General features: G+C 38.9%; 1 protein-coding gene across 3 annotated transcripts in view; it reads left to right on the forward strand.

Annotated features, from left to right (window-relative positions):
* Nucleotides 1-1,863: 1,863 nt before the first annotated feature.
* Nucleotides 1,864-18,448, forward strand: part of SGCZ (sarcoglycan zeta) — a gene marked incomplete at its 3' end in the record, with an annotated part of 649,851 nt that continues 633,266 nt past the window's right edge. For all 3 annotated transcript variants that reach the window (XM_080660708.1, XM_080660710.1, XM_080660709.1), the window contains exon 1: nt 1,864-2,672. In XM_080660708.1, coding sequence (XP_080516834.1) covers nt 2,634-2,672 — 39 coding nt within the window. In that variant the 5' untranslated portion in view covers nt 1,864-2,633. The remainder of the gene's footprint in view (nt 2,673-18,448) is intronic.

The raw sequence follows: 18,448 nt of genomic DNA on the forward strand, positions 1-18,448 counted from the left end.
ATTTTAGAGATAGTATCACTTTGTTAACGTGCTTAAAATAAATTTGCTTATTATATTCAATTTTCTAAAGTTAGGCAGTAACAAGCTGATAGGGGATGTAAAATTATTTTTTATGAAGAAACTTAACTTTCAAAAAAACATGTGATTATGTTATTTATGTTGAATTATTGATAATTTCTGGAAAAGAAGCTTTTTAAGCATTATACATTTTATATAAATTCATTTATTCTCAACCTGCAACCTTACATTTTAACATATACTAGAGGTCCGATGCACGAAATTCGTGCAAGAGTAGGCCTTCCTTCCTCCAGCTGCCAGCACCGGCTTCCCTCTGGCACCCAGGACCCAGGCTTCCCTTACAGCCCCGGCTTCGTCTGGAAGGTCATTCAGAAAGTACATCCGGTCTAATTAGCATATTATGCTTTTATTATTATAGAGACTATGTAAAATAATTATGTAAGGTGAGTACCTAAAATTTATTTTGAGTATTTGATGTTCAGCTCCACTAATTATGGACTGTTGTCTACTTGGTGTTAATCTTGAAAGCTGTAGATACCAGGTACAAGTGGAAGTTTGAAAGGAAGCTAACTTTGGTAAATTTGTGGAAGAGAATAGGCTTCAACTAAAGAACTCTGTATGCTTGATTATAATGCTGAACACTCTAGGCTTAGCTGCTGACTAGGAGGGGATCAACTGGCATTTGTGTCTTGAGGAGTGAGGAAGTCATGGTTGTTTTCAGACTTTAAAATAACTGGTTAAAGGTTCTTCCCACATATATTTATCCATTCCAGGCATATTTGTGTGCTTATTATGTACTAGATTCCTGGGATATATTGCTGAATTTGAAAGGTACAGAATTTGCCTTCCAGAGTTTATAGTCAACTGGAAGAATTAGACAAAGAAGCATAACAGATGCATACATTAAATAATGATAAGGTGAGCTGACTGCCATTAAGAGAGGATAGAGCCGGAAAATATCTGAGGGACTCACCCGAGGAAAATACTCTCTGAAGACATGGCTTTATGGGTTAAACTTGCGAGGAGGGATAGAGAGCTGTCTTGATTGAGGGACAAGAGTCAGTGGCAGAAGAAAAGGCAGGTGGATGGGTAGATTATGTGGCTGGATCACAGACAGGGAGGAGGGCAAAGATGAATTTAGAGAGGAAGGCCAGAGACTGGTGGTAAACATCTATACCTGGAAAAAAAAAAAAAGATTTTTTTAACAAATAAATTCAATAATTTACTCAGCTCATTTTCTGAATGGAGAAACATTTTTATATCTCACTAGCTTATGTGCCATAACAAAATACAAGGAAACCGTTTAAATCCCTTCAGAAGTTAAGCTTTTACACGAAGACATTAAATGAAGAAAATGAGCCTTTTCCCCAAATGCACACCCTACAAGTTAAGTGCACGGAAGAGTCACCGTCTGTTTAAAGAAACATTTCCCAATAAAAGATTGCTTCCCCATAAGAAGCATCACTGCAAGACATTTCCTTTACTGTTCCTATTCGTCACTTTCTTTAAAAGTCTTTCTTAAGTTAAAACCCCAAATCCCTTGACACTCAAAGCAACAGAGATGGGAAGGGAATCCATGTGTGAGAAGCACACACACACACACACACACACACACACACACACACACACACACACGTTCTTCCCAGACCTGTGAGAATAAGATGAGGCAACATGTGACATGAATGAAAATGCTTGTCAGTGGATCCCGGGCAGAGGGCAGTCTCTAAGACCCAGCAGCACAGTGTTTGTCTGGAGAGGAGATGTAGCTTTTGACAGGGGAGAGCCATCCCCTTCGCGCTGGCTGTGGGAAGACAGGAGTGAAGTCAGTCACCTGGTGGCCAAGGCCAGTAAAACAGCAAAGCGGGGAGGACAATTTCTCTCTCCCTCTCTGGCTTCCTCTCTCTCCCCCTTTCCTCTCCTCCTTGGGAGCCACCTCCTATTCTCCCAACTCTTAGAGCATAACCTTCAAAGGAGAACGTCCCCTCCAGACTTTATGATCTTCTCCCCACGGAGGGAACACCTCTCCGCGGCAGAGCGTTTCCGAGGTCCGTGCAGGACTTCTTCGGGGATCCGGTGACCGCGCCAGGGAAATTGATCGCTGCTCAAGCTCGGGACTCCCCGGGTGAGGAATTAGCTACCGGAGGAAGCCTGGCGGAGGGAGGGCGCCTTTCATCATAGACTCTTCCCTTCACTTTCAACACGTTTGCTTGAAATTTGCCGCATGATGCTGTCCAGGGAAGCAGCTCTTTTTCTTGGGATGCAGCAGCAGTTCGCTGGCTTCTAAGCTGATTGCAGGAGGAGAAATCATCTCAGACAGAGTGGAGGTCTCCCCCTCGCTGGATCCGACTGCGCTGGGTTGCGCCGCGGCCAAGATCACCTGTCACCAAGATCTTTGAGGAAGTAAAACAAAGTGTATTCTAATTATTATTTATTTATTTTTTGATTATTATTTTTTTTTAAACCGGGGGCGGCGGTGCGATCACGGAGAATGAGACTGAGAGAGGCGGCCAGGGCTTGGAGGAGGATAAAGCTGAGTTTAGGCTGGAAACTGAAAGACTAGATCGCTTCTGGGTACCGCTTGCCCGGTTCCTCCCTACTTCCTCTAGTTCCGCTCCATGGACAGATCAACAAACCTGGACATTGAGGAGCTCAAGGTACGTGGTCCTCGGGGCGGGCGGGCGGGCGTCCTTCGCTTTGGGCGCCCCGGCTCTCTCGCTCTCCTCTCTCTTTTCCGCTGCCTCTTCCTCCCGCTGCTAGAAGAGTTGGTGGCCCCTTGGGACGGCGGCGAGTGGGCATTGGGGGCGAGGCTTCCCGGAGTGCCAGTGCGGGTGCCCCTTGGAGTGGCGCCGGCCGCCGAGGAGGACGCGGAGGGGCCGAGGACGCGGAGGGCGGATTTCTGGGGCTCGGCTTGTCTCTGGGGCTGAGCTCCCCTCCCTACCGGCTCCTCCTGACCACAGTCCCCTGTCCCCACTCGGGCTCAGCTGCAGCAGCACTTGGGGGTGCAAGACCAGCACCCAGTACTGGTGATCGCTCGGGGAGGCTGCGGTGGCAGCACTGTCCCTGGCCGCTGGCTGCCCAGCGAAGTTGCCCGAGCTGCGGCCACTTTGCCTCCGCTCCCAGCTCCCGGCCCCTCTGCCCCCGCCCGCGCGGGGACAAGCCTGTTTCTGCTGCTGGATCCGCGCCACTCCATGAGACCCTTCTCCCCACAGTTGCATTGCCCCGGGCGGGCGCGAACTCCTGTTCACTGGGGGGTGCGGGAGGGTGGGAGACCAGCAGCAAGTGGGGGGCTGGAGAGGTTCCCCCTCCCGCTCACCCAGCCGCCAGCACCGCAGATGCGCCTGCTCCCACAGCCCCCTGCCCTGGAGCGGGGCTGGGAAGTGCGGTGGGGGCACTGGAGGCTAGAGCTGGTCTGGGCTGCAGGCTGGGGAGGTCACCTGAAGAGGCTCCCAGCGTCCCTTCCCCGCTGCCGCCCTGGGAACGCACTGTCCCGCACCAGCTCCGAGCCCCCGCCTAGCCGCCGGTACCCCCAGGGCGCCTTCTGGCTCCCCAGTCCCTGCTGGGCTGTGAGGGCTGGCCGGCAGGAGCATCGGGCTGACAGTTTACCCCTCTGCCCAGGGGCACTGCTGCCTGCAGTGCTGGTTTAAAAAAAAAAAAAAAAAAACAACTAAAAAAAAAAAAACCCACCCAAAATTAAAAAAAGAAATTAACAAGCCACAAAAAATTTAAATGTCCCGCTCACTAGAAATGAAAAAGCTGGAAAGGGAAGGTCCTTTCTTTTTATCCTTCACCCTTCCTATCGCTAGGCATTTTTTTTACCCTCTACTCTGTTGCTTAAAGGGGTTGTTTATTTACTTTTACTTTTACGAGAGACTCCATTCAGATGGTCTTTGTTCAGGTGAGGGTTTCAGTCACTCCTGCCCACTGGGGAAACTTGACTGGTAGAGGTTTTCCCAGGATATGTCAGAGGAATGGATGTGCCCAGTAAGCGGAGAGGGTTGGAGAAATCCCCTGTAGGGGGCAGAGGGCTCTGTTCACCCAAAGCGCCCAGCCCAGGAGCCTGCCTCTCCTGGTGCTCCGACTGCCTGAAGGAAGGAGGGACAGAGAAAGGTGGTCTGGGGCTGGGCTGATGTAGATGAAGGTGGGGTGGGGAAGCTTGGTCAGAACTTACACACCACTTCAGTTAAGATTCTGGGTTTGTTGGGAAAAGATAAGTAAGGATGAGGCGTATTTGCTGCTCCGGTTAAAGTTGGGGAACAACAAGTTTCTGTTACGGCCAAGGTCATAGTCAGTAGACCTTGGCTGGCCTGGAATAGAGATCTCCTATTATCTCTGTACTACCCTGAGATTGGACACAGGCATTTGTGTTTGAAAGGATCCCTTGCTGCCCTTTCCCAAGCATCCGGGTCACTGGCTAGGTTTTATGTGAGATGCAAAGAACACAGGAATGCCTTTCGTGACGTATATGTCATGCAGAGACAGAGTCTCCAGATTTTTATTATTTTTGTTAAATGTAGAGGTATGGCACAGAGGAAAGTTTTTTCTTATGAGAAATGGAAGAGAAAAGTGATTAAGGGTAATCATTTCCCCTGATAGCCCATTCGTTTCCTACTAGTTTAGTCCCCACTGAACCCTGGAACCACTTAAATTGTTTAAATCAACAAAAGAGCAAACCCTCTGTGGAAACTACTGTCTACTTTAGTAGAAGATCCAAGCTTCACCTCGAAACTACGTATCAATTCAGACTCTCCCAGCCAGAGTGTGCTACACTCTGAGGAGGAGTAGCAAAGGGTCGAAAGGGAAAGGGCGTGGGAGTGAGGGCGTGTATTGGCAATGACCCACTGGGAAGAAATGAAGGCTGTCAGAGGCGAAGATCTATTGAGGTTGCTGAAAAATTACGTCAGGGACAAGCCACTGTTGAGAGTCAAAACTGGCAAGAAAGGGACAGTAGTCAGGCTTTATTTAAAGAGAGAGAGCGAGAGCGAGCTAGAGAGAGAGAGAGAGATCTTCCAGTTTGTGAAATACATTTGTGTTGTCAGGTTCGTCTGGAACACAGGGCTTTGAAACTTACTCTGGACTATATACACTTTGTAGAGGTGGGCGCACTGCGTGTGGAATACGTTGTCTGGATTTCCTCTTATCAGCAGAATCCATTGGCTTGGGTTTTGTAGACAGTTCTCCTTGAAGTTATTTCCTGGTGGCTTCTTGCTGAAGAGACCCTCATGGTGGCCAGTGGAGAGGGGGGCAGAAGAAAGCTGGGCTACTTATTTTTGACATTATTTACTTGATGGCTTTTCTTCCTGTGATCCAAGGATGCTTACATTAAGACATATCCACATAAGAACTTTTTCATGTAAATAGCATGAAAATAAAATATTCATTGGGGTCTGAGAAATAAAGAAATGTACATAATAATACCACTTGGCTTAGTTTTAGATCATTCCTATGATTAGGTAAAGCTGCTTACCTTAGGTCTTAGGAAAGGAGTATTCAGCCAATTCTTTATATTTTTTCGTAAATTATTTTCTCTTTAGCAGATTTTAACAGAAGTATATATATTGCTACGCTGTATGTGTGAATATTGATTTTTTGAAATAGTGTGTTCAGTAAATAGTGCTGTCTTTTGCAAGTTTTTAAACTAAAAATAAGCTTCAATAATGAAGGGTTAAGCCATTGCTGTCCTTACTATGAAACCAAATATACTATGCATATTAAAATATTTATGGGTGGAAAATGAAAATATAGTGATGTGTAGAAGACTTGCTAATGAAGGTACACCTGTTTCATCTTCTCTGCTGATGAAACCGATCAGTGTTGAAAAGGGAGAGTTCTCATCCAAAGAATTTCAGTCTGTTCTTTTCCCTTTGATCTCTCTCTCTCTCTTTATCCAATAAATGTATAAGCTTTACTCTGGATTTTGCCCTGGTGTTTGTTTTAAAGAAGAAACAACATCAAACAACCCAAAATATGGGTTATTGCTTTGGAAATGTGGGTGTTAATGAATATTGACATTAGAGAAAACGTGCTTTATCCTGGAATATCTCTGAGTTATTGAGCACTTTTAGGGATTGATATTTAAAATAATTACTTTAGCTTTTTTTTTTTTTGCTGTGTAGTTGCCCTCATTTAAACAACATATGTTATGCCCTGTAACAGAGAATGCTGCTAATGTTCAGAGCTAATACTTGTAAATTTGCTTTTTGTAGCATTTATTTATGAGATAGTAGGCTGACTAATGGTTATACTTAAATAATACACATAACTCTAGTGAGTCCTTTACCGAACTTTTGAAATACGAGTTTTAATTTACTTATATTAACTTGGAAATCAAGAAATTATGCTTTCAGATGCTAAGCACTATTTATAGGTTATTGCAATTTGCTGAGAGATAAAAAAAAAAAACATAAAACAAAAAAATGGTATAGCATAATTTTTGCAGTTTTATTTGATCCCAACTTTTATTTATTATTTGTCAGGATTGTTACCTTAATAGGATCCCTGGCTAGAAGTTTAAAAAATGAAATATTTTCATTACTTGCAGAACATAAACAATATGCTTCTGAAATGTGTTCTTAGTTATCATTTTCAAAGGTGCAAAAATCATAAACTACATGGTTAATCCTGAGATGCACAAAACAACTTTTCAATAAATATAATTGTACTTGTTAGAGTTAATTAAATGTAGTTCAGTCACTGTTGCTTAATTTTATCTCTTTAATTTAAATAAAATTTCATCTATAAAGAATTTGAAACATGTCCTAGATAGTGAGGTAAAAGCTTCCCTGAGTAACACAATTAGGTCATTAAGAAAGTATTGCACGGGCAAGAAATAATCTAGCAAAAATACAATTGCACAGGTCTTTAAACAAGTGGTTGGTTCCAAACTGCTGAGCTCTTAAACTGAAGCTTGTAGTACATTCACCTACAATCTTAATCAAGTAAGAGAGTTGGTGCCTAGGAGAATTCTAAAAATGGGTTTTGTCTCATCAATAAGTCTCTTAGCCCAGGAAAGTCAGGCTTACTGCTGTGTGGGAGGCTTTGTGAGAATATAAGTAGGTGGTATTTTTTGTTAGTCATTCCATAGTGAAAAATAGTGCTCTCTAACAAATGTCATATTTTTAGCAATCTGCCTTTTATATTCATTTCATGGCTTAGAATAGGGAAACATATTTGTGAATACTGAATTATTTGACCTCTTTCACGTCTAGAGGCATTATAACTTCTCCCCATCCAGGCCTAGTTCCAATTCTCTTTTGGTCACAGGAACCAGTCAAAAAGATGTAGCAACACTTAACCTGATTTCTTTATATTCAAAATATGGGTTTGTTTTGCTAAAGTTGAAATACATTGCAAGTAACAGTAGTGAAACATTCTTCTTCTTTTTTTTTAATACGGTTAGGAGCAATGAGTGAACATTTTTTATATGAGTGGTAAAAGAATTAAGAAAAATACTTTTGAGGGAAGTTGTGCAAATGACTATTTTAGAAATCTTTAGTGTCCTTCTGTCATCATTAAGTATATATTCCATTCTCCACACTGGCTATTATAGCATTGCTGATCTCTGGACTTTACCAGTTGAAAATACATCAAATTTTGAAGGTTCATTTAAAAAGGATATTTTAAGATTTATGGACTCAAAATCACAGCTATACAAGTGGCTTAATGCTGTAAGACAATAATAAATCAGCATGTGTCTTTAGGGACATTCCTTTTATAGGATATTTAGTGTTTCCCCTACCGTATTGGAATTTCAGCTAAAATATGATTTGGCAGAGCTTACAACTCTAAGTTACTAAGGAAAATGACCATGTACTTTTGTCAAATCTCTGTGAAGTTTTTCTGTAATACATTTAAATGGGTCATTTGTATCAATGAATAAAAGTTTGTGTCAAAATAAAAGCTTGTAAATTTAATTGTTGAGAATTGTGCTTGATTTGTGATAAAATTCTTAGCTTCTAACCTCTATGTGACTAAAAAGTAAGCTCCTTCATTTAACGTAAGTGTAGATTTTAACATACTGACATCTAAGTTTTTATTTATTGTCTTCCTTCCCTTGACAAATGTTTAGAAGCATAAGGTGGTCTTATAACCTAATAAAACTTACTACAGACTTCTAGATCAGTGGTCGGCAAACTCATTAGTCAACAGAGCCAAACACCAACAGTATGATTGAAATTTCTTTTGAGAGCCAAATTTTTTAAACTTAAACTTCTTCTAATGCCACTTCTTCAAAATAGACTCACCCAGGTCGTGGTATTTTGTGGAAGAACCACACTCAAGGGGCCAAAGAGCCTCATGTGGCTCGCGAGCCGCAGTTTGCCGACCACGGTTCTAGACTAACCACAGAATGAGCAAATTTATGCATCACCCTCCATCCCTTCAAGAGAAGTGCAGACTTGCATCCTAAATATTAAAAATCACACCCTGTCTTGAGAACTTTCTTGATGCTCCTAAACAATGTTTTTGTAGCTTGACTCTGAAAAATATTGTAAGCCCCTGTCACATTGTGGAGCATTTATATTGCTCTGTTGGTATTAAATAGGTTATCTAGAGTGCTCTATGCCAAGGTGACAGCAGACTCCTTTCAAAAGAAGGGCTTTCATTATCCAGCCAGAAAGGCTTCAATTGCCATGGTGATCTCCATCTGTGAAACAAGAGCTCAAGCTTCAGCCTTAGATAGTCATGGAAACAATCACCCCACACCACAATGAAGTTCAGCAGAAGTCAGGAGTCACAGGCACCCCAAAATACCAAAACTCTCACCCCAAATCTAGCAGCTTGTAACCTTTAAGGAGATTGATTTGTGTAGTGGAAAGGGCACTGGTCAGGTTGAAGTACAAACCCTGGCTTTGCTGTCAATCGGAGGTGACACCTTGGGCGTGTTACAATCCTTCTTTGACGTTGGTTTCTCAGAAGATAGTGGTACTGCAGGGTGAGAATTGAATTTGATTCGTAGGTTTTGTTGTAATCATTTTTAGCCACCACAGGTGAAGAATTTGTTCAATTTGTTCAAAAAATGTTTTCTAAACAACCACAATGATCTGAAACCAATCAAAGGGGAACAGTTCTGTTTGAGGCAAAAGAGGTCAGGGAGCTCTATCCAGGCTACTTCCCCTTGACCCCTGTAGTTGACCCCAGGAAGCTGCCTAGAACCATAAGAGTGAAGAACATGAATAAACACTGCAGGGCTAATTGATCTCTAGCTTCCAGGTCTGAGAGTCTAGGGTTCTAAGTACTTTTTTGAGAATGACTGCTTTTGTGCCCTTCTGGTAGAAAATCAGTTTCAGATTGATAAAGTTCAAATAGCTCTTTTGATTTCCCAAACATTGCCTTGTTTAAACACCATAATAGGTTTATCTGATGACTCAATATGCTCTCGCTTTATGAGTATTAAAATGGAGACCCGGAAAAATCAAGTGCAATGTTTAGGCTCACAAGGTTGGTAAACAATGGACTAAGAACATAAATCTATGCCCTCTATTTCCAAATACTGTGTTCTATGCAGTATACAGACCAGAGCACCAGGAAGTTCATAGAGCTTCTGATGCTAGAAATTTCAAAGAAAACTAAAGGCATTTGAGCTATAGTCATAGCATTTAGTCTTGTCACAGAATAATTGTTTACACTCCACCTTTTTTTATAACTAAGATGTTCATTCCTAATCAGTTATTTTGGGCTAAATTACTACTGGTTGATATTTGTAAATAAAACCCAAGAGAAAGTAAGAGATAAATCATGAATTTAGGCCATTGGATAACCTCCTCCCAATCTTTTAAAATAAACACTATGCATTTTGTCTAACTCTACTCGTTTTCCTCATTATTCTGCCTCTCAGATCACTGCAAATAATTTTGATTTTGTTGGGACCATAGATTAGATTTAACCTCCAAGCTGGCTTTGACGATCAGCAAAGAGTACATTAAGTATTAGTCTTAAAATTAAGAAAAAAAGAAGTTCTGAGTGCTTGTACTTACACTAAATTTATTAAATGCTTAGCTTATATGATATCCCTCAAGTCTGGAAATAAATAACATGATTTAACCCATAATAAAACTAAAATTCTCAATGACTGTTTTTGAAACTTAACGGGATTAAATGTGATTATAACATAAATTTAGTTTTGAATCTTGATGTAATTTTTATGTCATTTTATCCAAATGTTATTTATACCAAGAATTACAAATCATGATATACGGATCACTTAATACTATTTTGGAGAGACATTTCTCTTCTATTCATAATAGGGTCAATATTGTAGAATACATTTTTTTGAGGAATGCTTTTCAAAACCTTTGCAAGTCTCAACATTTAAGAGTCTAACTAAATGGTATGATTTATCCGATAACACATCTTTTCTCCCTAAGAGCTGTCACTTTCTTACATCTCTTGCCTTTGATCATCAGAACTAGGTTTTGGCATTTTCCTAGAAGACTCTCAAAGAAACACAGTTTCTATCCTTCACCACAGTGACTACTTATGTGACGTGGAGAAGAGAATATAATCAAGCGGATTTGAGCTTTGGCATCTGGGTGATGGATCAGGTTGATGTAAACTGTTAGTGCTTTCATAAGCACATCTGCTTTGTCAGGGTATCAGCTGAGTTATTAATGGCTGTGAGTCTTAAACATGCCGGTTATTCCTAAAGAGTTAAAAATGCAAACCTTAAAGCTGTAAGAGCCCAGAGCCTCCTATATTCTTCTTTTCTGGAGGCATGTAATGCTTTCATTACTAACTCCCACATTGTCATCATCTAACTCCTTTTCACATTTGGGTTTTAAACTTCCATCATTTTTTATAGACTGGCTAGAAAAATACATATTATATACCTAAGATAAAAGAGCCTTTGATTAGTTCTTGGGTAGAAACAACCAATTCAGCTGCCATGAGCAAGAAATGTTTTTGTGAAATATGATATCATAAATCAATGTCACGAACGGAAAAATAATGTTATCATTGCGATTTCACAAGTCTGTATCTTCTCAGAGTATATGGGGCTTTTAAAAATCCAAATCAGCAGGAGAAGCTAGCTAATTCAAGGAAAGAAATTGCTTACTTAAGACTTACTGGATTATAGTCTGGGTCTCTACCTTCCTCTCAACATGAGACTCTTGAGGGAGAAATTCTACCTCGTCTGAGTACCAGAATTAGTTATACGTCTCAGAAACTGGTTTGGTAGTTAATCTTATGATTCCTTTGCATCATAAAGCTGATTGCATTTCCTCCTTTGCCTTAGTTGCTAAAAAGCTTAGAGGCAGATTTGTGGCCCAGCTCTAACAAATATACCTGTGTCTTAACCTAATTCCTAGGCTCAAAATACTTCCCCCACCCCCAACTATTCTTAAATACTTTTATAAAGAATTAGTGGTTTTAAGTAGATATATATTTAAAGATTATGAAGATTTTTTTCATAATGTCTCAGTGGCCATGCCTCAATATTTCACTTCCCTTCTGAACCGCTTATACCTCTGTGTGCATTGACTTTCATTTGTCAAGGGCTGCCAAGTGTGGGAGGCTTGACATGCTTGTGTGTGTCTATGCTCTGTGCCAGGCTTCCATTGCATGTAACAGCTGCATAACCTGTAAACCTGTGTGCCACAGAAGGACAACCCTGCCCTCCTAGAATAAGAGACAGCTCTTTAGCCCTCATGTGATCAGAGCCTTCCCTGGTTCTGAGACAGTCTGTCTTAAATCACTCTTAGTAATCTCACTGTTCTCACATTTGGCCTTTGTGGAGAAGGATCACTGAATTTCTAAATCTCTGCGATTCTGATGCCTATTATTTTGTCTGGTGTGGAGACATTATTTTACAGAAAACTAATATTAAATGAGCTCATTATAATCGGCATTTTCAATTTTTTTCAGATCCGGTTTGTAAAACCAATGGTTTGATGAGTTGATTGCTGTAAGCAGCACAGGCAGTTAGATTTTAAATATTTTATTTCTTCTCATCAAGTTTTTTTAAAGTTCACACTTGAGTCATGGTTCGAAGAGAAAGCAGTTCCACACACAGTGTTGTGTCTTAATGATAAAGGTTCTCATTATTAAAGCATTCATAGGAGAAATTATAAGCATTTTGTAATTATGGATGTGAATATAGAGCTAGATTAGGTTGAACATATTTTTTTGGCAGGTGGCAAGTGAAATTGAGGATTTTTCATTTGCTTCTGAGTCCAATTACTATACAAACCTTTCATTTTATAAATACTAATATGTTGCTACATATACTAGTATATGAGTATATATTTCACTTGTTTCCTAAAACAAAAATAGCTCTGAATACATAATAAAAACAAAATTGCCGTAAAGTATTTATCATTTGCAGCTAGTAATGTTTTTGTATTTGTTTCAACATGTTTCACATTTATACACCCCTGAAATAAATTTCAGAAACATTTGGAAAGATATTATTCTAACATGCTAAACATTTAATTCTAAGTGATGGTATGCTATCTCAAACAATTAGTTAATGCTATGCTTCAAACTGATTTTGTAGACTTGTACAACTGTAAAATTATTTGTGAAAGTATTCAGAGTGTAATTTTTTGTCTTTTTTGTATCACTGATGTTTAATGAGATGCACTACCCATTTTATTTTCAACTCCAAGTTGTAGCGTGGAACTTTAGTCTTGTCCACATGCACAGGGCAATCAGAATCCCAAAGACTGGAATCTGACTTTTTCCACTGCTTGTTTTCTGCCGAACAGTACTGGAGTACAGATGAATGAAGGTACATAGGAGAAACATGAACTAAAATTTGGAAAAGTTAACAGCAGTTTAAAGCTTCATTGAAAAAGAATGACTCCAAGTAAACACAAAAATAAGCAGAGTGAATATTATATTCACACCTCAAAGGAACTTCTGACTTAAATATTCTGTCCTTCTCGTTGATTTTAGATAACCCAGTGTCTAAATTTTACAGGACAAGACGTGTGATTCACTATGGCATTTTGTTTGTTTATCATGTCACCATTCACTTCGGTCTCCAAGCTGGAGCTCCTGGGATACTCTTCTATTTACCCATTGGCTCATCCTGCTCGTCTAATTGATCAGCAACCCCATCATACTTCGGAGTCTGAGTTCTTCCCACCACACCTTTTGTTAAAACCCTAGATCAGTTTCTCATCTTCTCTAAGCTGAATTTTTGTAAAATGCTCTCTTATTTCAAGGAGCATACATTTATTTTAATTTTGTTTGCAGTGATGCTGGCCATATTGTAGTGAATTCTTTTTTTTTTTTAATGTTATTTTATTGATTTTTTACAGAGTGGAAGGGAGAGGGATAGAGAGTTAGAAACATCGATGAGAGAGAAACATTGATCAGCTGCCTCCTGCACACTCCCCACTGGAGATATGCCCACAACCCAGGTACATGCCCTTGACCGGAATCAAACCCGAGACCCTTCAGTCCGCAGGCCAACGCTCTATCCACTGAGCCAAACCGGTCAGGGATATTGTAGTGAATTCTAATGTGATGTTGCAGTTGGGCCCTAGGCTGAGGGGTGGGGTCAGAATCACTGTGGAGGGATTGACACATTCTCTTTCTAATTTTAAGTCATCTCAGGGTAACTTGGGGAAGAATGGAAATGGAAGAAAGATGGACTGATTTGGAGATTTTTAGAAATGCTTTAGGTTACCCTAAAAAATGACAGGAAGATGGTTTCTGGAAACTAGACATGATAGTATTCACTGATTAATTATGACTAAATTGGGGGAAAGGAAACTACAGATTATTTAGCAAAAATAATGATACATTTTAGTTTTCTGAAATCTTTGCATTACACTGTCCCAGGATCCTGAATTATGTTTGACAATTTTCTTAGATGATTTTCTGTATTTTTGACAGTTTGATCAGATTTTTCATAGTCAAAAATATTCTCTGCCTCTGGGAATTTCACAGCTCTGCCTCTGTAAGGCAGCCTAAGGACAGTATGCGAACAGAGTGAGAAACCTAACCAGTTAGAGAGCAAGCCTGAAGGGAATCTCAAGAAAGATAGGCCAGGGTGCTTGTATTCTGAAATGTGCATTATAGCTAGTGGACTTGCTTAGTTCGTGACCTATAAATCTCAGTTCTTGGTTTGATGGCTTTGTAATCATTTCATTCTTGTTATCGTTAGTCATTCAGTAAAAATTAATCATCAGAGCTTATAGTATGAACTAAGAGTCAGGTAGTGCAGGTATGCATAGATCAAAGTGGGACGGGGGGGGCACAAAATCTAACTGAAGATGGCTGGTGATAACAATAGCTAGTGATGATCTCTAAGACGCAATTTGCAAGAATGGGGGAGTCTAAGAAACAAGATCTGTTCATGGCTCCTCAAAGGGCATTCTTCCTTTATTGAGAAACCAGCCAGCTTCCTGACACTATCCAACTGGTCTACCTCTCTTCAGCCTATTTGATCAGCAATCTACATTCCATTTTAGAATAAGATAATAAAATGTAGTCCCTCACCTGCATAAAGGTCTTTGTTAATTTCCTGTTGCTTACTTTGTAATCCATACTCTTCCACGTGAGACAACATGATAATGAGATTGCTCAAAACACACACAGGGGTAGGCGAAGGTAGGTTTATAAAGAACTCTGTGCCAAAGTGTGCTTGAGTATAGCAAGTACTCGACAAGAATGTGTAAATAATGAAGGGCGGCAGTTTGAGCACTTACGAGGTGGTAACTAAGTGCACTGTGCCATTGTGATGTTCTTTTGAGTTAATAAAGCTATTGTGATAATCATAACATGCATGTCTTTTTCCATATGAACAACTGCAAACCTGCTTTGCCCCACCCTTGTAAATAAATGTATGTGTGTGTGTTGTCTACATGCACAGTGCAATCGGAATTCCTATTTATCATCTGTCTATCTATCTATCTATCTATCTATCTATCTATCTATCTATCTATCTATCTATCATCTATTCCTAAGTGTGTGTGTGTGTGTGTGTGTGTGTGTGTGTGTGTATGTATCACACACATGCACATTCTATCTTAACTTCAGTGAATAAATCACTTCTTGTTCATGCCGGTTCCTTTCCTTCCTCTGTAATATTTTATATGTATTCCTCTGAAATACATTTTTGCTTCTTTGCTGAGAGAACTACTGAGTTCTTGAATAATACTTAGTCCTAGGAAGAGACAGTTGTTTCTTCTTTTGTGTTCCCATACATTTTGCACACTTAATTCCACTATACATTCTTAACTCAATTGTATGTAGTAGAGAAAATGGTCTGTGTGATACCAGTCTTTTGAGGCTTGGTGAAAATTGCTTCAGTGGCAGTATAAACTCATTATTCCTAAATGTTCTGAACCTCCTTGAAAATAATATATATTTTTTTACTTGTTAAGACTAAGTCCTATCAGATTAAGTTTATTATTTATATTGCTTTTATCTCCCGTATATTTCTATTTTTTGTTATAAATTATGAAAGAGATATGTTAAAATTTCTTTTATGATGGTGTTCTTGCAGATCTCTCCACTTTTGCCTTATATGTTTGAGACTATGTTTCATATACACATAAGTTTAGAATTGTTATATTTTCCTGGTGAGTTGAGCTCTTTATTATTGTAATGACTCTCTTTGTCTCTAGTAATAATTTCTGTGATAATTTTATTTTTCTAATTTTAATATAGCTACATCAGCTTTAACTAATATCACTCTACTATTACCCAACTTTATTTCAGTTAATATTTCTGATATATATTTCCTTCATGCTTTTATTTTTAACATCTTTGTATAGTTAAGTTTTCTATTTATCTCTTGCAAACAGTTTAGAGCTAGATTTTAGAAATCCATTTGGATATACCACATTTAGCTTATTTATTTTTCCTACAAGTTATAGTACATTTGGATTTATCTCTGCTACCTTACTTCATGATTTTTCTTTATTCCAGAACCCACTTTCCTGTTGTCTGACGTACATGAGGTGGTGGCAAACTAGGTTATCTTGTTTTTTTTTTGTTGTTTGTTTGTTTGTTTTAAAATATATTTTATTGATATTTCACAGAGAGGAAGGGAGAGGGATAGAGAGCTAGAAACATCGATGAGAGAGAAACATCGATCAGCTGCCTCCTGCACACCTCCCACTGAGGATGTGCCCGCAACCAAGGTACATGCCCTTGACCAGAATCGAACCCGGGACCTTTCAGTCCGCAGGCCGACGCTCTATCCACTGAGCCAAACCGGTTTCAGCAGTTATCTTGGTTTTTAAGAAATTTCTTTAAAATATCTTTGTTTCATCTTCATGTTTGAGATTTTTTTTCTGGGTATACAACACTAGATGAATAGGCATTTTTTCTTAGAACATTGAAGGTATTATTTCAATATCTCCTGGCTTCCAGTGTTATCAGTAACAAATCAGATCTCAGTCCAACTGTCATTTTGTAGAGATAGTGCTTCTTTTCTCTTTCGCTACTTCAAAGTGTCTTTAATGTCCTTCAATTTTACTATGATAAATCTATTAGTGATTTTCTTTTTATCTATCTAGCTTACTATTTTATGTTTTCTGAATCTTTGTGAAAGGAGAGAAAAATTGACTCTGTTATTAATATTTAAAACAACTTTGCCATCTTTTTTTTATAGCTTTGTTTGGCTTAGTAGTTTATTCCTTTTTTATTGCTGAGTGGGATTTCATTTTATGTATGTTCTTCAGTTTGCTTATTCACTCACTTATTGGAGGAGATCTTGGCTGCTCCGGTTTTTAGTGATTATGAAAAGAAGTGTTATAAACATTTCCACGCATGTGTAAGTGTGGACATTAGTTTCTAAATCTGTTGGAAATACCTAGGAACACTACTTCTGGATCATATGGTAAGGCTATGTTTACCTATTAAGATGCTTTTCCTAGCAACTGCAACTCTGGTGATTATGCTATATCTTTTTTTAGATCATTCTAGTCTGTGTATATGTAGTGTGGAACTGGATTTATTTTATTTTATCTGAACTGTACAAAATATAAACATGTATGTAGAAACACTGAGGATTGTAGATTGTGTTTTATATTTTACATACCTAATTTTACCTACTAGATCTCTGACATGTTAAATATTTATTATATACTTGTTGAATATTTAGTAATATTTGATACTTGACAAACATGCTATAATGGAAGAAAAAGTATATTTTGTCTTTTTTTATTATTATTTTTATGTTACCTGGGCCAACACTGACTAAAAAAACATGAGTTAAATGATGAAGTAGTTCACAGTTCCTGTGACTAATAATTAACTACACATTTCTAGGCTTTTATAGGTTCAGCACTACCCTGCAGTGATGGTACAAGACATCATCTTTGGGTCAGGTGGGGCAATTTCCCCTTTGGATTTCTGGAGTCAACTTTTAACATATAGGGTATGTAACTGAGATCCTACTGCAAACTTTCCATGGTGCAATTGACTTTGAGTTTTATACATAACACTTAGCTTAGAGGAAATTTCCTTGCATTTTCTATATCTTAGCTGTCTGGTTTCAGGAACTAGTGGCAGTAATCCTAGTTCAGCTCAATTTCAGATTACTCAGAGGAAGAGATTGTTTCGCATCATTAGGCATCATCTCAAAATGAAATAGAAAGCAACCTATGTGGTATGATTTAGATTCTTTAATCTCCCTACCACCCAGAAAAAAATATTTCTGAATTGTCTGAAATTTCTGTCTTTTTTGTTTTGTTTTTATTTGAATTTATTGGGGTGACTTTGGTTAATAAAATTATGTAGGTTTCACATGTACATTTATATAATACATACTCTGTATATTTCATTGAGTGCCCACCACTCAAACTTAAGTCTTCTTCTATCACCATATATTTGACCCCTTAACTATCTCCCCACCTCTCTTCTCTCTGGTAACCACCATACTTTTGTTTGTTTCTATGAGCTTTTGTTTGTTCTTTTTTCTTGTTTGTTTATTTGTTGCTTACATTTTATATCCCATATAAGAGTGAAATCATTTGACTCTTTTTATGTCTGACTTATTTCATTTAGCATGATATTCTCAAGATTCATTCATGTTGTTGCAAATGGTAGTATTTCACCTTTTCTTATGGCTGAGTAGTATTCCATTGTGTATATGTACCACATCTTGTTTATCCAATTGTCTCTCGAAGCACACTTTGGTTGTTTCCATGTCTTGGCCACTGTGAATAATGCTGCAATAAACATGGAGGTACATATGTCTTTGTGAATAAATGTTTTCAATTTTTTCATTTGGATTAAGAGAGTGCTTCTCAAACTATCTATAATAATAAAAGGGTAATATGCTAATTAGACCGGACGTCTTTTGGACATCATTCCAGATATCCTTCCTGACAAAGCTGGTGGCTGTGGGTGCCGGGTAATGATGTCATGTAGCAACGCCTGACTTCCTCTCCCTAGCGAATAGCCTCCTTGGAATTTCTTCAGCCCAGGAACATGACTTGCTTTATAGCCAGGTGCAAACATTTTACACTTT

This window comes from Plecotus auritus, assembly GCF_963455305.1.
Source record: "Plecotus auritus genome assembly, chromosome: 3".
NCBI lineage: Eukaryota > Metazoa > Chordata > Mammalia > Chiroptera > Vespertilionidae > Plecotus > Plecotus auritus.